The sequence below is a fragment of the Erinaceus europaeus genome, unplaced genomic scaffold (assembly GCF_950295315.1).
Source record: "Erinaceus europaeus unplaced genomic scaffold, mEriEur2.1 scaffold_277, whole genome shotgun sequence".
In the NCBI taxonomy this organism is placed as follows: Eukaryota; Metazoa; Chordata; class Mammalia; order Eulipotyphla; family Erinaceidae; genus Erinaceus; species Erinaceus europaeus.
Genome location: NW_026647971.1, coordinates 68,988 through 87,298, shown reverse-complemented (window position 1 = coordinate 87,298; position 18,311 = coordinate 68,988). Strand labels below are relative to the sequence as shown.

The window sequence follows — 18,311 nt, the reverse complement described above, 5'->3', positions numbered from 1 at the left end:
TGAACCCGAGTCCTTACGCACTGTGACAGGTGTGCTCAGCCAGGTGCGCCACCACCAAAGTTTTAAAAGTTTTCTTCCTCTCTTCCTCCCTTCCTTTTCCACCAGGGCTATCTCTGGGGCTCCTGGTGGCCATTTCCCCCCCTTATTTTATTTGACAGAGACAGAGAGGTATTAAGGAGGGAGAGGGAGAGAAAGAGAAAGAGAGACACCTGCAGACGTGCCCTACTGCTCAGAAAGTCTCCTCCCTGCGGCTGGGGAGCAGGGGCTTGAACCTGGGCACTTGAGCACGGTTGGTAACGGTGTGTTCAACCAGGTGTTCCACCGCCCGGCCCGGCCCTCAATGGTTTAATGTAAATACGGCTGGGAGGAGCCAGAGTGACAGGGAGACGTGACGGCCAGAAGGTCACATGCAAGGAAAAAAAAAAATTATCAAGAAATCAATTCTGATTCTTAAGCGCCCCGCACTCACATTCAGAGCAGCCTCTCCGCACTTCTCGATGGCCGCCAGGCCCTGATTGTGGATGTGTGTCTCCAGAAGCTTCTTCAGCTCTCCCACGCCGTCCTGGATCCTCGAGACGAGATTGTACATGCGGCCCAAATCTGCGGCAGGGAGGCACCACCTTTACGCTCGGCGACCGGCTCTGGTTACTTATCTGTCCTGCTAGTCACGTCTCTATGTTGACACGAGACACTAACCGGAATAACCACGACCCTAGGCCTCAGTGACCAGGGCTCTACAGTTTAGTTTCCCTTGTAGATACCCCTTTCAACTTCTATCTCTATCCAATTAAAAAAAAACCCAAAGTTATAATAATGATAATAATAATAACCCCCAAGAAACAGTGACAGCGTGGGAGGGCTCGCAGTGGGAACAACACTGGACAGTCAGGCTGGCACGAGAGCCTGAGTTCATTCCCGTCGTCTTGTGCGCTACAGCAAGGCTGCTTCTCTCTAAGTAAATAAATCACCTTGAAAAAAGTCAACAAAGAAACCTTTTCAACAGGAGTGAGCTCAGCGGCCCTGGCAGGCAGTACAGCAGCCCCCCGAGCGGACTGGCAGGTGTGAGGGTGTGAGGGTCTGAGTTCCGAGCTGCGCCCTGTTCTCTCCTGTGTTTAGAAATCTTATGGGGTGGGGAGGCCCGCGTTTCTTACCCCATGCTTGGCTCAGGGCTGGTTAATGAACACCAAAGAAGAAAAACCCCAAACCTGAGTGTCAGCATGTTCCAGTAAAACATGAGGGGAGACTCTGGGGCTGGGAGGAGGGTTCGGGTCCTGGAACCTGATGGCAGAGGAGGACCTAGAGGGGGTCCAACTGTTACGTGGAAAACCGAGACACGTCTCGGTAGGATGGGTAGGATGGCATAGTGGTTATGCCAAGAGACTCTTACTCCTGAAGCTTCAAAGTCTCAGGTTCATGAGGAATTCACCTTCTTCAGCCCATCTTGGATGGAGCTCGAAGGAGTCATGTGAAGTGAGATCAGGCAGAAACAGAAGGATGAGTACGGGATGATCTCACTCACAGACGGAAGTAGAAAAACAAGATCAGAAGGGAAAACACAGAGCAGAACCTGGACTGGAGCTGGTGCATTGCACCGAAGTCAAAGACTCCGGGATGGAGGTGGGGGGCTCAGGTCCTGGAACAGGATGGCAGAGGAGGACCTAGTGGGGGTCGAATCGTTATGTGGAAAACTGGCAAGTGTTACGCCTGTCCCAACTATTGTGTTTCACTGCTGACTGTAAAGAAACCATTCATCCCACAATAAAGAAATCAAAAACGGAACAGAAAACCAAAACGAGACGAGAGATACTCTCACAGTCCAGCAGCCCTCTTTTCTGGGAGACTCTCCACGGGGAGGCAGACCGGGGTGGGTGACAAGTGTGCGGTCCACGGCAGACCCCGGGGCTCCGCAGCGAGGCCCGAGCTCCACACACACACAGGGCCACACGGTCACACCCGGCCTGCCCTGCCGCGGGCTCACCTTCGTTCTTGTCGGCGTCCAGCAGGTTCTGGAACTCGGTGTGGAAGATCTCCAGGTGCTTCTCGATGAGCACCTGCTCACACTTGCGCGCCAGCTCGTCCTGGGTGCTCTCGTGCAGGTATACCTGCACCCTGCGCTGCTCCTCCAGCAGCCGCGCCTCGGCCTGGGGGGGGGGGGGGGGGGCAGAGGGCAGGTCAGCAGACGCCCTGGGGGCCAAGTGTCACCGCCAGGGTCTGAGGGGGAGGGCCCCCCATGGTTCTGCTCCGTCTCATCTCCTCCTCCTTCTTCTCCTTTTTTTTCTTCTTCCTCTCTCTCTTTCCCTCCTTCCCTCCCTCTCTCTCCTTTCCCCCACAGGGAAAAAAGTAAACCTAACTTACGCTGTGGCACATGCACAGAACACCATTAAAGTGATTCCGGAAGTTAAAGTTATATTTTAATTTTTTTTTTTAACCAGAGCACTGCTCAGCTCTGGTTTATGGTGGTATAGGGGATTGAACCTGAGACTTTGGAGTCTCAAGCATGAGAGTCTCTTTGCATAACCATTTTGCTATCTACCCCCACCCCATCCCTAAAGTTATATTTTAATAACTCGGCTTAAGGTAAAATCAAATTAGAAAACCAGAAATAAGGGGCCAGGTGGTGGGCGCACGTTACAATGTACTCAAGGGCTTGGGTTCAAGCCCCCAGCTCCACTTGCAGGGAGAAGCTTTGTGAGTGATGAAGCAGGGCTGTAGGTGTCTCTCTGTCTCCCTCTCTATCAACCCCTTGTCTCTCAATTTCTGGCTGTCTCTATTCAATAAATAAAAAAAAATAAAAGATGTAGAAAAAATATTTATCAAACTATAGGACGAAGAGAATATAGTACCTCAAAACTTTGTGGATGATATTTAGTGCAAATTTTTTGAATAAAAAAAAAAATGGATTAGTAAACAAAGGAAGAACAAAGCCTTAAAACTTACCATGCCAGTCATCTATCTTAAAAATCTGGTAAAGAGCAACAGAGCAAACTAAATAAAAAGTATAAGAAAAACAGGGAGTCGGGAGGTAGTGCAGTGGGTTAAGCGCAGGTGGCACAAAGCACAAGGACCGGCATAAGGATCCCAGTTCGAGCCCCTGGTTCCCCACCTGCAGGGGGGTTGCTTCACAGGCGGTGAAGCAGGTCTGCAGGTGTCTGTCTTTCTCTCCCCCTCTCTGTCTTCCCCTCCTCTCTCCATTTCTCTCTGTCCTATCCAACAATGACGACATCAATAACTACAACAACAATAAAAAAAACAACAAGGGCAACAAAAGGGACAATAAATAAATATAAAAGTAAAGAATTATAAGAAAAACAATAAAGACATAAAGTAAGGAACTGGAAAACAACTACATGAGCTCATTAAAGCTGAAATTTATTTTCAAAGAGACCAGTAAAAGCTGGCAACTCTCTGGAAAGTCTGGTCAAAGAAACAAGAGACAAGATACAATGAAACATCTCAAAGAACGAAGAGTTACAAGGGTTGGGCGGTAGCGCAGCGGGTTAAGCGCACATGGTGCACAAGGACAAGGACCGGCGTAAGGCTCCCGGTTCGAGCCCCCCGGCTCCCCACCTGCAGGGGAGTCAGTTCACAGGCGGTGAAGCAGGTCTGCAGGTGTCTGTCTTTCTCTCCCCCTCTCTGTCTTCCCCTCCTCTCTCCATTTCTCTCTGTCCTATCCAACAACCAACAACATCAACAATAATAATAACCACAGCAAGGCTACAACAAGGGCACAAAAGGGGGGGGGGGAATGGACTCCAGGAGCAGTGGATTCATGGTGCAGGTACTGAGCCCCAGCAATAACCCTGAAGGCAAAAAAAAAAAAAAATGAAGAGTTACACGTTCTGGAGGAGAGAAATACTGAAAATTCATAAAACTTTGCAGACACTACCATAGGACTCATCAAAAGTGACTGAAGGCAACATAAAAACATGAATAGCTGTGTCACCGTTAAAAGTCATTTTAAAACAGTGTTTCTCACAATCTTCTCAGAAGGATGCCAAGCACAGACGGCTTCTGACACGAATTCTACCAAACATTTGAGAAAGACCATTCTGGTCCTAGTCACCCCCGATACTATAACCTTTCGAGACCCGCCTCTTGGACTAAATTAATAACTCTAAAGCAGAGACGGGCATGGCGCACTCTGACTGACTCCATGCTGTCGTTCTGAACACCTCAGACGTCTCCCATCAGTGTTCCTTTTCAGATCTGTGGTACTTCACCTTTTGGGGTTAAGACTCCCCAGCTTCTAGAGTGGACATGAGATAAGAGTCATATGTGCTGGGGGCCTGGTGGTGGCACACCTGGTTGAGCGGATGTATTACAATGCATAAGGACCCAGGTTTGAGCCTCCGGTCCCCACCTGGGACCAGGGGGAAAAGCTTTGCAGGTGGTGAAGCCATGCTGCAGGTCTCTCGGTCTCTCTCCCTCTCTATCACCCCCCCTTCCCTCTTGAATTCTGGCTGTCTCTATACAATAAATAAAGATTAAAAGAAAAAGTTAAAGGGAGTTGGGCGGTAGCACAGTCAGTTAAGCTCACGTGGTGCAAAGCGCAAGGTTTGTTTAAGGATCCCGGTTCGAGACCCGGCTCCCCATCTGCAGGGGAGTCATTTCACAGGTGGTGAAGCAGGTCTGCAGGTGTCTGTTTTTCTCTCTGTCTTCCTGTTCTCTCTCCATTTCTCTCTGTCCTATCTAACAACAACGACATCAATAACAACAATAATGAAAAACAACAAGGGCAACAAAAGGGAAAATAAATAAATATTTTTTAAAAAGGAAAAAAAAGTCACACGTGCTGACTAGTGTGAATACCATCTTGGAGCTGACAAACGGAAACAGGGACTAGTAATCAGACTCCTGTCAGGCGCTGAAGGAAGAACTTGCTTTGCTCTCAGTGGCATCAACTCCGGAAATACACAGGTTAGTCACACCCCCCATCCCTCACCCCCGGCACTGCCCAAGGACAGTGGAGTCAACAGAGCAACACAGCTGACAAGACAAAGTCAGTGTGCCCCATGGCTCACCAGCAGACCCAGTAAACGGGACCAGATAACTGCCCACCAGACAGCGTGAGAACCAGTACAAAGAGCCAGAAAGAACTGGTACACACACATAGAAACAGGCAGGCAGACACACATGCGCCGGAGCCCAGCTCAGCTCTGGCTGGTGGTGGTGCTGGGCTTGAACCTGGGGTCTCAGAGCCTCAGGCAGGGAAGCCTTTGGCAGATCTTCTGTGCTGTCTCTGCCTGATCATTTAAAAAAAAATTTTTTTTTCTTTTTAAAGAAAGAATGAGAGCACCACTCTGGTACTTGCAATGCTGGGGATGCCATGCCGGAGAGCCCAATGCTTTGTTCACCGGACGAACTCCTGGCCTACTGCTGGGGCTTATTAATTGTCAACGGTCACCACTAGGGCTCAGTGCCTGCATGATGAACCCACTGCTCTTAAAGAGGTGGCCATTTTTTCCTTTTTAAAGTATTTTTCTAATTTGATAGGACAGAAATCAAGAGAGGTGGGGGAGAGAGAGGGGGAGAACGAGAGGCACCTGTAGTCCTGCTTCACCGCTCCTGAAGCTCCCTCCACTGCAGGTGGGGGGCTGGGGCACTGCACGGCCAGGGTGGTCTGCAGCTCTGGTCTGTGTCTGTCTGTCTCTCTCCCCACCCCACTTTCCCTTTCCCTCTCAATTTCAGTGCTGCGGCCTCTTCCTCTGTCTGTCTGGAACAATAAATAAATAAAAGTTCTAACTTCTTTTTTTTTTTTGATCTTTTTTTTTTTATTTATTCCCTTTTGTTGCCCTTGTTTTATTGTTGTAGTTGTTGTTGATCTCGTTGTTGTTGGATAGGACAGAGAGAAATGGAGAGAGGAGGGGAAGACAAAGAAGGGGAGAGAAAGATAGACACCTGCAGTCCTGTTTCACCGCTTGTGAAGCGATTCCCCTGCAGCTGGGGAGCCGGGGGCTCGAACCGGGATCGTTACACTGGTCCTTGTGCTTAGCGCCACCTGCGCTTAACCCGCTGCGCTACCGCCCGACTCCCAAAAGTTCTAACTTCTATAGGGTATAGTCGTCCCATTAATTTTTGACAGCACAAGTCTAAACCCTGACCAGACTTTTTCTTTTCTCTTTTCTTTTCTTTTTCTCTCTTTCTTTCTCTTTCTTCCTTTCTCTCTTTCTTTTCTTTCCCTTAGACGTTTACTCTTTCAGTTGAGTTTCTCCAGTTCCACCCAAAAGTTCACCAAATTTAAAAGTCATTTTGGAGACTCCTGGCATTTTTTTAAAAACCAATACAAAACACATTCTTATGCTAGATTTCCTGCGAAAAGAACGCTGCCAACCTGAAAAACAGAGATGTCTCACTGGAAGGTCGCAGGCTGGGTACCGAAGGGGTGGGTGGTCAGCCCTGTGGTCCACCTGCATGGACTGAGGCTCTGAACTCTCCTCTCGGCCCCAAGGGGCCAGCACGCCACACCCCAAGGGTCAAGTCCAACCCTCGAGGTTGAGTTCCCCCACACTACTGTTGTCAGCTGACGTACTTCCCTTCTGTGTACGCCCACCCAGCTTTGCTGTCAGAGCCAAGAAGCCAAGCCAGGACCAGCGACCTGGGGACCCCACCACAGTTTCCCCCAGAGGAGGCTTCGACACAGAGCAGTGTGACTCTCCTCCCACACGGGGCTCAGATCCTGCCGCTTGCCCCCAGGATCTTGGCCTGACGGTAGAGGGTCTCGCAGATGCTCAGGGGCCATTTCTCACAAGCCTGAGGGGACTGATGTCCTAAAAGTTAATTTGCTTGTTGAAATGGTGCTTCCCGCCAAAAACATAGGACCTAAGTGGAGATCAAAGTGAGAGTCACAAGGCTGTTCCGGTTCTGCCCAGAGCCTCGAACTGGGAGCAGGGTCTGCACCAGCAGGAAGTGACTGTGAAGAGAGCCACACGCACCAAAAGGGGGAATCTGTGTGCTTCAGGTCTGGCCTTCGAGCTTACCTTTTTCATATACTCCGTAACTGGATTCTGCTGCAAGAATTCGGTACTCTCTCGGGTGTAAAACCTCTCTGTGTCGGCCAGAAACTGAGACTCAAAGGACTCTTTATACACTGTTAACGTAGGGCCCTTGGCAAAGGCGTCGTCTTCGTTCAGACCCAGTTCCACTAGAAAGAAACAGCAACTATATTTCAATTACCCTTCTCAGAGTCTATTGAGGTGTAGTGCTCAAACTAAGTCACACTTAATGGGAAATGGGGAATGGCAGGGCACAGAACCCTGTCTCAATCAAAGCAGAATCCAAGATACGCAAAAAAAAATAAGAATAATAATAATTGCGGCCTGTGACCAAACATGCTTCAGAGTGACCAGGACATTTATTTATACAACTTTTTTTTAAATTTTTAAATATTTATTTATTTATTTATTCCCTTTCGTTGTCCTTGTTGTTTTATTGTTGTAGTTATTACTATTGTTGTCATTTATACAACTTTTATATTCATAAAAATTTCAAAGGGCCCAGGTGGTGGCGCACTTGGTTGAGCGCACATGTTACAGTGCGTAAGAACCCAGGTTGTTACAATGTGCAAGGACCCAGGTTCAAGCCCCTGGTCCCCACCTGCAGGGGGAAAGCTTTGCAAGTGGTGAAACAGGGCTGCAGGTGTCTCTCTGTCTCTCTTCCTCTCTATCTCTCCCTTCCCTCTCGACTTCTGACTGTCTCTATCCAATAAAGATAGTAAAAAAATTAAAGAACATTAATACAGCGCCTATCAAACTGCTCAACAAATGCAAAGCTTCTACCTCAAAGCTAATTTCTTTCTCTCTCTCTCTCTCTCTTTAGAATTTATTTATTTATTCATGAGAAAGATAAGAGAGAAGGAACCAGACATCACTCTGGTACATGTGCTGCTGGGGATTGAACCTGGGAGCTCATGGTTGAGAATCCAATGCTCTATCCACTGCGCCACCTCCTGGACCACAAAGCTAAGTTTCTAAAAAGTGTAGCTGTACTACTTTATTGGTCTCTCAGTTTTCCAAGATAACAAACATTTCTGGCTGTCATCCAGCTTCATTAAGAACATCATCATAGGGAGTCGGGCGGTACCACAGCGGGTTAAGTGCAGGTGGCGCAAAGCGCAAGGATCGGTGTAAGGATCTGGGTTCCAGCCCCCTGGCCTCCCCACCTGCAAGGAAGTCGCTTCACAGGTGGTGAAGCAGGTAGGTCTGCAGGTGTTTAACTTTCTATCTTTCTGTCTTCCCCTCCTCTCTCCACTTCTCTCTGTCCTAACAATGACATCAGTAATGACAACAATAATAACTCAACAATAAAACAAGGGCAACAAAAGGGAATAAATAAATATTTTTTTTTAAAAAAAAAAAAGACCATCATAGAGCAGGGGTAGATAGCATAATGGTTATGCAAACAGACTCTCATGCCTGAGGCTCTAAAGTCCCAGGTTCAATCCCCTGCACCACCATAAGCCAGAGCTGAGCAGTGCTCTGGTAAAAAAAACAAAAAACACCATCATAATCTGTACCCAGTAACTGGCAAGACATCAGAAAAGAAAATAATGCAGGGAGTCAGGCGGTGGCGCAGTGCATTAAGCGCAGGTGGCACCAAGTGCAAGGACCAGGGTAAGGATCCCAGTTCGAGCCCCCGGCTCCCCACCTGCAGGGGAGTCGCTTCACAGGCGGTGAAGCAGGTCTGCAGGTGTCTGTCTTTCTTTCCCCGTCTCTGTCTTCCCCTCCTCTCTCCATTTCTCTCTGTCCTAACCAACAATGACGACATCAATAACAACAACAATAACTACAATAAAACATCAAAGCAACAAAAGGGAATAAAGAAATATTAAAAAAAAAAAAAAAGAAACTAATTCAGTGTCCAGTCCATCAAAATTCCTTGAGGCCCAGCATAATTTTTCTGCTGGGCAAAACCAAACAGAATCACAATGACTTCAAGAGAAACGTGTATCTTTCTAGATGCTAACAATAACAATGTTTATATGCGTATACAGCTGTTATTGCCAGTGACTTTTTCAGACAGAAAGACAGAGGGACAGAGGGATGACAATATACATTTAAAAAAAAATTTATTCGCTTTTGTTATCCTTTTTTATTGTTGTAGTTATTGTTATTGAAGTCGTTGTTGTTGGATAGGACAGAGAGAAATGGAGAGAGGAGGGGAAGACAGAGAGGGGGAGAGAAAGACAGACACACCTGCAGACCTGCTTCACCACTTGTGAGGTGACTCCCCTGCAGGTGGGGAGCCGGGGGCTCGAACCGGGATCCTTACACCGGTCCTTGCGCTTTGTGCCACCTGTGCTTAACCCGCTGCACTACCGCCCGACTCCCTGGATGACAATGTTCTTGACGAGATTTTAACTGATGGAAAATCAACCCACAGGAGCCCCCGTCACCAGCTGGCTGTGAAGACGCGCAGTAAGTGAAGGGAAACTCTTTACCGTACGACTGTACGACGCCACTGATGAGTCTGGTGTTGATGGTCTCGCCGTTTCTTTCTTTTTCAATGAGTTTTAGAACAGCATTTGTTACCTTCAGGAAGGACAGAGGAAAAGATACACAGGTTAAGGACACAACTTGGAGGGCACCACTACCTACCTGTCTCTCAAACACGTTAAGTCCTTTAAACACCCCTGGGCGTCCCAGAGAGGGGGAGTAGAAGCAAAGAAACGTTGGTACCTGCTTATTCAGTGGTCTGAACAGACAATCTCTCCACGTCACCAACGCGAGCTGCATGAAGACAGGAAGGGGAAGGGGAAGATGTCTGATGTACTATGTCTCCCCAGGACCAAAGTCACAGCGATCTCAATAGACGTTCACGTTGGCAGCTGGCTAAACCTGTCATGATGACTCCCGTGTGGGACCAAGGGACAGCTGTCTTACCAGTTTAGCTTAAAGGGAATCACTTGTTCCCTGGGTCAAACAAGCTTTCTTCCTTCTATCTTTATTTATTGGATAGAGACAACCAGTAATGGGGGGGGGGGGAGAGACCTGCAGCCCTGCTTCACCACTCATGAAGCTTTCCTCCTGCATGTGGGGGCCCGGGGCTTGAACCCAGGTCCTTGCGCATTGGCACTGGTATGCTCAACCAGGTGCGCCACCGCCTGGCCCCACAAGCTTCATTTCTCATTTCTTCATTTTATGAAGACAGGTCCATTCACCATCACAGTTTCCTAACACTTAAGAAAATCTAACAAGACCTGTGTCATGGTGGTTCTATACATACATGGGAAGAAAGAATTTTTAGGAAAAAGTGAAAAATGTCTTGTGGGCTTCACGTCGAAGCCTGGGAAGCGGTGAGCGATCAGAGCCCTCGTCACAGAAGCGGCATCACCGAAGCCCAGGCCCTTGGTGCACCCTGCATGTCAGAGACGGGGCTCACCGAGTAGATCTCGTAGATGCCTTTCCGGCCCTCGTCGCACTCGCGGCGCACCCAGTGGCGGTTGAGGTAGGCGCAGATTCCGTTCAGCACTTTGCTGGAGAACCGGTAATCCTCCCACTGCTGCGTGTAGAACTTGAGCACACTCTCGTCCATCAAGTCTTCTCCGTCCTGAAAAAGGCCGAGAGCGTGGGGCAGCCGGCTTGTCACGGGGAAAGACAGACGTGAATATGGCAGACCCATCTCTCTCCTCTCTCTCTCTCAGACACACACACACACACACACACACACACACACACACACACACACACACACACACACACACACACGGCTGGGCGAGGCTCTGGGTGGGTTCTCTAAATCACGCGTCCACAAGCTCACTCATACAAAATCCTCTCGGGACTACATCGCGTGAGCACAGACTAAGGCACTCTGGTGAACTCGCCTCAAGCTGGAGGTTTCCGAGGTGCTAAATATGCAGCTGTACGCGTGAGAAGAAGCCTACACACCTTTTAGATTTTTAGTTATTTGTGGTCTGGGAGGTGGCGCAGTGGGTAAAGCACTGGACTCTCAAGCATGAGGTCCTGAGTTCAATCCCCGGCAGCACATGTACCAGAGTGATGTCTGGTTCTTTCTCTCTTTCCTCCTATCTTTCTCATAAATAAATAAATTACAAAAGAATTAAAAAATTACTTATTCCCTTTTGTTGCCTTTGTTGTTTTATTGTTGTAGTTATTATTATTGTTATTGATGTCATTGTTGGATAGGACAGAGAGAAATGGAGAGAGGAGGGAAAGACAGAGAGGGGGAGAGAAAGACAGACACCTGCAGACCTGCTTCACAGCCTGTGAAGCGACTCCCCTGCAGGTGGGGAGCTGGGGGCTCGAACTGGGATCCTTGTGCCGGTCCTTGTGCTTTGCACCTTGTGCGCTTAACCCATTGCGCTGCCGCCTGACTCCCCAATTAGCTCTTAAAACGCACTCATAACAACCATTTCAGAGGATGATGAAATTGCTGGCTACCATCTATGCTAATCAAAAACCTTTTAAATGAAGATCTGTGTACACCTAGTAGTCCAAACCGGGAATAAGTCCAGGTGTCCTAAAAACAGATGAGTGGCTGAGAAAATTGTGGTTTCTATACATAATGGAATACTACTCAGCTGTGAAGGAATCATGTGAAGTGAGATCAGCCAGAAAGAGCAGGGTGAATATGGGATGATCTCTCATGGAGAGAAGTTGAAAAATCAGAACAGAAGGGCAAACACTAAGCAGAACTTAAGCTGAGTTACTCTGCGTGTGTAGACACGTCCTGAGTTAGAGATACAGTGTGCAGACATGTCCTGAGTTACAGAGCGTGTGCAGACATGTCCTGAGTTACAGAGCGTGTGCAGACACGTCCTGAGTTACAGAGCATGTAGACATGTCCTGAATTACAGAGTGTGTGTAGACACGTCCTGAGTTAGAGTGTGTGCAGACACGTCCTGAGTTAGTGTGTGTAGACACATCCTGAGTTACAGAGTGTGTGCAGTCACGTCCTGAGTTAGAGTGTGTATAGACACGTCCTGAGTTACAGAGTGTGTGTAGACACGTCCTGAGTTACAGAGCATGTGTAGACATTTCCTGAGTTAGAGCGTGTGCAGACACGTCCTGAGTTACAGAGTGTGTGTAGACATGTCCTGAGTTAGAGCTACAGTGTGCAGACACGTCCTGAGTTACAGAGCGTGTGTAGACACGTCCTGAGTTAAGAGCTACAGTATGCAGACACGTCCTGAGTTACAGAGCGTGTGTAGACACGTCCTGAGTTACAGAGCGTGTGTAGACACGTCCTGAGTTACAGAGCGTGTGTAGACATGTCCTGAGTTAGAGTGTGTAGACACGTCCTGAGTTAGAGAGACAGTGTGCAGACACGTCCTGAGTTACAGTGTGTGCAGACACATCCTCACTCAGCTCCAGTGTCCTCACACGCAGCCCGGGCTGGGTGAAGCCGTCCTTTAGCCTCTGCTGTGCCGAGGGTGAAGGAGGAGAGAGAAGCAGAAGACGAAGGGGAGGATGCCCGTTCCCCCCTTGGGGTGCCCGCGCAGCCCCGGGCAGCACTTGACCGCAGGCCTGCACTCTGCTGGGTGGCGGGTGTGGAAGTCTCGTGCCAACTGCTGTCACCGCCCCAGGCCCGCGGCCCTGGTGACACAGAGCAGCAGGTGAATTCAGGGCGACACAGCTGACAGCAGCAGCCACCTGGGTCTCTAAGAGAATTCAGTGGGGGGCGGGGGGAGAGGCCACCACTCACTCACCTTGAGGAGATTCGTCAAGTAATTCTTCAAGAACTCTTTGAGCCGCTTGTATAACTCCAGGCCGACGAACTGCGCGCCCCCGGGCGTCTGGCCCTTCTTGGACTTGGAAGGGGGGACGCCGGCCCCCCGGGCCTGGTTTGACTGGTGGACACTCGTGCAGTAGTTGTACACGTGACTTGCAGGGAGAGTCAAGGAGATCAGTGCCGACAGGAGTTAGGAGAAACGGGCTTGCACATAGCCGTTCCACTGGGAAAGGCGGAGAGTCTGAATCCCACCCGGCCCTACGCACAGGCTCCCTCGGGACCGGCTCAAGGATCCTGGTTCGAGCCCCCGGCTTCCCAACTGCAGGGGAGTCGCTTCACAGGAGGTGAAGCAGGTCTGTGGGTGTCTGTCTTTCTCTCCTCCTCTCTGTCTTCCCCTCCTCTCTCCATTTCTCTCTGTCCTATCCAACAACAACAACAGCAACTACAACAACAACGGCAACAACAACAAGGAAAACAAAAGGGAGAAAACGGCCTCCAGGAGCAGTGGATTTGTAGTGCAGGCACCGAGCCCCGGTGATAACCCTGGAGGCAAGAAAAAAAAAAGTGACTCACGGGCCTCCCTCCGCCCCCCCCCCAAAAAAAAAAAAAGCAAAGGCCACCAGCACGGTGGGCTCTGGGGCTCAGCTGCGCTTACCATCTCCAGAAGCACACACTGGTACAGGTGAGGTTTTTCTTTCAGATCATTCATGAATGGGTTTAAAACAAAGTCATGTTTTCAAGGAGGAGGACAAGAAGCAGAAGAAATGGCGGCTGTCCTAACCTAGTGCAGGGGGTGTGTGGAGAACAGCTGGGGTCTAAGATGGTCAGAGAGAGGGTTTTGCACATGCAAAGAAACGGGGGCAGGTAGGGCAGAGAAGCAACTGCTTTGTTCTCTGTTTCAACACCATCCCCGCTAACCCGTGTGCATCACACCCTGGCCAAACTAGTAGAAAGACGCCAGCGTGACTAGAGAAAATCAACAGGGGCCGGGTGGTGGCGCACCTGAAATACGCACACGTATTTCAATGTGCAAGGACCCAGGTTCAAGGCCCGGGTCCCCGCCTGCAGGGGGAGAGCTTTGCGAGTGGTGAAGCAGGGCTGCAGGTGTCTCTCTCCCTCTCTATCACCCTCTTGATTTCTGGCTGTCTCTATCCAATAAATAAAGATAATAGAAAAATTTTAAAAAAGAAAAATCAATAGATGGAATGTCTTGGCAGAGCTAAGGACTTTCTGTAGAGGGTGAGCCAAGTCAGTGGGGGAAAGAGTGAATTAATGCCAAGAGGCAACTTCAAGCAATAGTCCACATTCCGAAATCGGTTAAAAAAAAAAAAAAAACGGACCAGTGGGGGCCAGGTGGTGGCGTAACTGGTTGAGTGCACATTACAACGCGCAAGGACCCAGGTTTGAGTCCCCAGTTCCCACCTGTAGGGGGAAATCTTTATGAGTGTTGAAGGTAGGCTGCAGGTGTCTGTCTTCCTCTCTATCCTCCGCTTCCCTCTCAATTTCTGGCTGTCTCTATCCAATAAATAATTAAAGGTAATAAAAAAATTAAAAATAAAAACAAACAAAATGGACCAGTGTCAGGACGTCCAAGTAAAAGCATAAAGCAAGAAAGCTCCCAGGCTGAGTACAGTCTTTCTCAGCAGTGAGACAGGACCTTGGTCTTACAGTCTGGAAACATTTTATATACTTGGCTTAAAAATACCCAGCAGAGTCACTCTTCTGAATACACTGAGGTCATTTAAAATGTGAACAAGTTAGTATCTATTAACGCCTGGTCAGAGCCCACGAGTCTAGACTCATCCCTGACTGCTGGAGGTGCTCTTCAATTAAGAAAGGAGAGCCACAGTTTAGAAATGTTGTTTTTTAAATTTTTTTATATTTATCCCTTTTGTTGCCCTTTTTTTTTTATTGTTGTAGTTATTGATGTCGTTGTTGGATAGGGCAGAGAGAAATGGAGAGAGGAGGGGAAGACAAGAGAGAGGGAGAGAAAGACAGACACCTGCAGACCTGCTTCACTGCCTGTGAAGTGACTCCCCTGCAGGTGGGGAGCCGGGGGCTCAAACCAGGATCCTTCCGCCAGTCCTTGCACTTTGTGCCACGTGCGCTTAACCCACCGGGCTACCGCCCGACTCCCTCTTCTTTCTATTATCTTGACAGGACAGAGAGAGACTGAAAGGGGAGAGGGGGATAGAGAGACACCTGCAGACTTGCTTCATCACGCATGACGTTTCCACCCCTGCAGGTTGGGGAATGGACTTTGAAAACCTGAGGTGGGGGGTGGGGGTGCTGACGGCCTGCTTCTGGGTGGTCTCACCACTCTGGGTGGCTTTCCCTCCACAGCAGAGGGGTGACTCCTCGGTCTGCCCGGCCATGGCAGCCACAGCTGGGCCGCGAAGCCCAGTACATCGGGGAGCTTTGCCCACAGCAACACCAAGTGCTGAATGTTAAGGCCATCACTCTGTAAGGCCTGTGAGTGATGTTGCAGACGCCCGTGCGCCCCTGAGCATGACAGAGCCAGCGAGCGAAAACGAGAGAGAGAAAGAGGGAAATGGACAGGACCAAAGAGAAGCGAGCACAGCGCGACACACACCCCACCCCTCTGCAATACCTATCGGGGAAGCTAGCCTTCTGGGCCCTGGGACTCTTCTTAAATGACAGAGGCAGAGAAGACAGTGCCGGACCCCAGCGCCAAATCTTCCTCCAGTGCAGTGGGGGTCGTGCTCAGGGCGGAGCAGCGCACTGACCAGGTGAGCTCTTTCTCAGGCCCCCGGGGTCTCTAAATGGCTGCAGGGGACAGCTGCTCTGTCAACACAGCCCAGGGCAGAAAGGAGCTTGGACCTTCCCGCTGGGATCGGACAGCCCCCCTTCCCCCCATGGCACTGGGCACAGCTGGCCTGGGGTCTGGGGTCACGGGGCCGCCAGCAGCACACCCCAGCTTTCAGATCAGTCACAACAAAACTCCCAACCCCCGCGTGGTCCCACTTTCTAAAAGGAAAATCAACTCAGTGAAGGAACCAGAGCGAAGGAGAACGTGACCACGTCTGCCCCGGTTTTGCTCTTACATTGGGGATTCAGGTGGAAATTCCAACCTTTAGCTTTGAACTTAAAACTAGTGCCGAATTCTGCGCTATAGAGTGTGTTAGAGACACTTTCTGGGCGGGGAGAGACAGCACAGTGGTTCTGCAAACAGACTCTACTGCCCGAGGCTCCGAGGTCCCGGGGGTTCAATCCTGAGCACCACCAGAGCTAGAGCTGAGCAAGGCTCTGGGGAGAAAAAGAAAAGACAGGAAGTGTGACCAAAGTGTGATCAGTGTCAACTGGCCAAACCAGCCTCACCTCCCCATGGCCCCGGGAAGTGCTGGGAGGATCCCATCTGCTCCAGAAAGACAGCTACAGAGACCTATAGGTGAAGTTGTCTCAAAATGTTCAAGAGGCCAATTTAGAAGACAAAATGGCTGAATGTGTCCTATTTACACACATCAAAAAAACAACAGAAAAAAAATCTTCTAGAGGCGGAGAACCCTGAACCCTATTTTCACAGGACCAGCTGAGTAGTAACAGAGAAGACTGCCAAATGTAACTAAATGCAACTGAGACCTAAATTCGCATAAGAAATAGTGAGCTTTTTAAAATGCATCTGGGGTGTGTGTGTGTGTGTGTGTGTGTGTGTGTGTGTGTGTGTGTGTGTAGATAGCGTAATGGTTCTGCAAAAAGACTCTGATGCCTGAGGCCCCAGGTTTAAACCCCTGCACCACCAGAAGCCAGAGCTCAACATGCGGGCGGCAGGTGCAGGAGGAGCCGTCACCCAGGGGCGCTGGGCACACCGGATCACAGCTCCCCTGAGTGCCGGAACATGTTCTGTGCGTCTCTGCTGCTTCGGGGGAGACGGTATTTCTGGATACTCAGTGTGGGCAGGCCCTGGGAAAAGGCCGCTGCTGGGGAGTGACAGTGGCAGCCGGCAGGACGGGTGGCCGGCAGGTGCACGGGACGGCAGGTCTGGCGTGACCTGGCATGTCCCCGTGCCCAGGCCAGGCCAGCGCCGGGATCACTGTGGTCCCCCAGTGTCCCCTGTCCCAACTCACTCGGGATGGGGCAACGAGGACTCCAGCCTCCGGTCTGGGCCGGGAAGAAGAGGCTGTGGGAAGTGACAGAATGGTGACTGCGGTTCTCGGCATGACAGGGCAAAATGCACAGAGGCCCACGCTCCCGGGAACTCCGGCAGGCAGGCAGGCTGGAACAAGGGAAGCCCGAACGGTGCCAAGCTGAGCTGCCTTCTGGCTGCAGGAACTGAGGGTCTGGGAGCCAGACACATCTGGGCAGACAGACCGTACCCAGATGGCAGGACGCTGACCCGTCCTGCAAGCCTCTTGTTCCAGCACGTGTGTCTTCTCTGATACTCGGGGTCCCGTGCCTGGCCCCTGGGCTCAGCCTGACACCTGGGACCCTGACTATACAGAAACCGCAACAAGTCTGCTCAGTCCACTCAGCCCACGTAAGAGGCAGCCGCTTCTCAGGGAGGGAGGGAGTGGGGCTGGGCCTGTCCCACAGGAAGTCAGGACTCCAGGGAGCGGCTGGGGACTGTCACCTGCTTCGAGTGGCATCAGCTGGTGCTGCAAACACACCACGCCTCCACTTTCCCAGAGTTCTTTTTTTTTAAAATATATTTTTAAATTAATCTTTTATTGGCTAGAGAGACAGAAATTGAGAGGGGAGGGGGAGACAGGGAGGGAGAGAGACAGAGAGACACCTGCAGCCCTGCTTCACCACTCGTGAAGCTTTCCCCCTGCAGGTGGGAACCAAGGGCTTGAACCTGGGTCCCTGTGCACTGCAGTGTGTGTGCTTAACCGGGTGCGCCACCGCCTGGTCCCTTTCCCAGAGTTCTAAAAGTGACTCATTCTACGGGACAGAGGAGTGTGTGGCTGAGTCAAAAGGGTCGTGTCCAAACACTCCCCGGACGCGGGGCAGCCTGCCTGGCCTCCCCAATGCTGGAACCTGCACCCCAAGTGCTGAAGATGCGTGTGGATGAATGGTCACAGCCGGTCCCCTTGGCCTCAACAGCCCTCTGCCCACCCCGTCATCCGGCAGTGCCCTTGGAGCACCCGCCCCCCACGTGCATACGGCTCCTCGTTCGGAACAGGATGTACGGTCTGGCTCCCCGGCTCTACAAATACACTGGAAGCCACTGCCGCAGACACTTTCTAGAAAGGGCAGAAGCAGAGCACGGGCACGCCTCGACAACACTCTCTGCAGCGGCCCAGCGGCCCAGCAGGTGAACGAACGTCAGACTTGTCTGCGTGAAGCACGTTCGATGCCTGGCTCTGCTTGTGCCAGAGTGATGCTCCGGTCCGTGCCCCCCACCTGCTCCCCTCCCTCCCTCCCTCTCCCTCTTCTTTGAAAGGTAATATTCGGGGCCAGGCAGTGGCGCACCTGGCTAAGCTCACACATTACAGCGCACAAGGAACCCAGGTTCAAGCCCCCAGTTCCCACCTGCGGGGGGGGGAGAGCTTCACAGGTGGTGAAGCAGGGCTGTATGTCTCTCTCTCTCTCTCTCTCTCCCCTCCCTCTCAATTCCTGTGTCTATCCAATAATAAGTGAGTAAAAACACAGAGAAAAGAATATAT

The 18,311-nt window shown here is 50.6% G+C and overlaps 1 protein-coding gene across 1 annotated transcript in view; it reads right to left on the bottom strand.

Moving 5' to 3' along the window:
• CUL1 (cullin 1) overlaps positions 1-18,311 on the bottom strand; it is a 35,872-nt gene that overhangs the window by 15,810 nt on the left and 1,751 nt on the right. The window contains exons 2-8 of the mRNA XM_007532715.3: positions 12,665-12,839; positions 10,378-10,545; positions 9,675-9,725; positions 9,437-9,527; positions 6,978-7,141; positions 1,979-2,141; positions 470-600 (exon numbers count right to left, since the gene is read on the bottom strand). Of these exons, the coding sequence (XP_007532777.1) occupies positions 470-600; positions 1,979-2,141; positions 6,978-7,141; positions 9,437-9,527; positions 9,675-9,725; positions 10,378-10,545; positions 12,665-12,839 (943 nt within the window). The remainder of the gene's footprint in view (positions 1-469; positions 601-1,978; positions 2,142-6,977; positions 7,142-9,436; positions 9,528-9,674; positions 9,726-10,377; positions 10,546-12,664; positions 12,840-18,311) is intronic.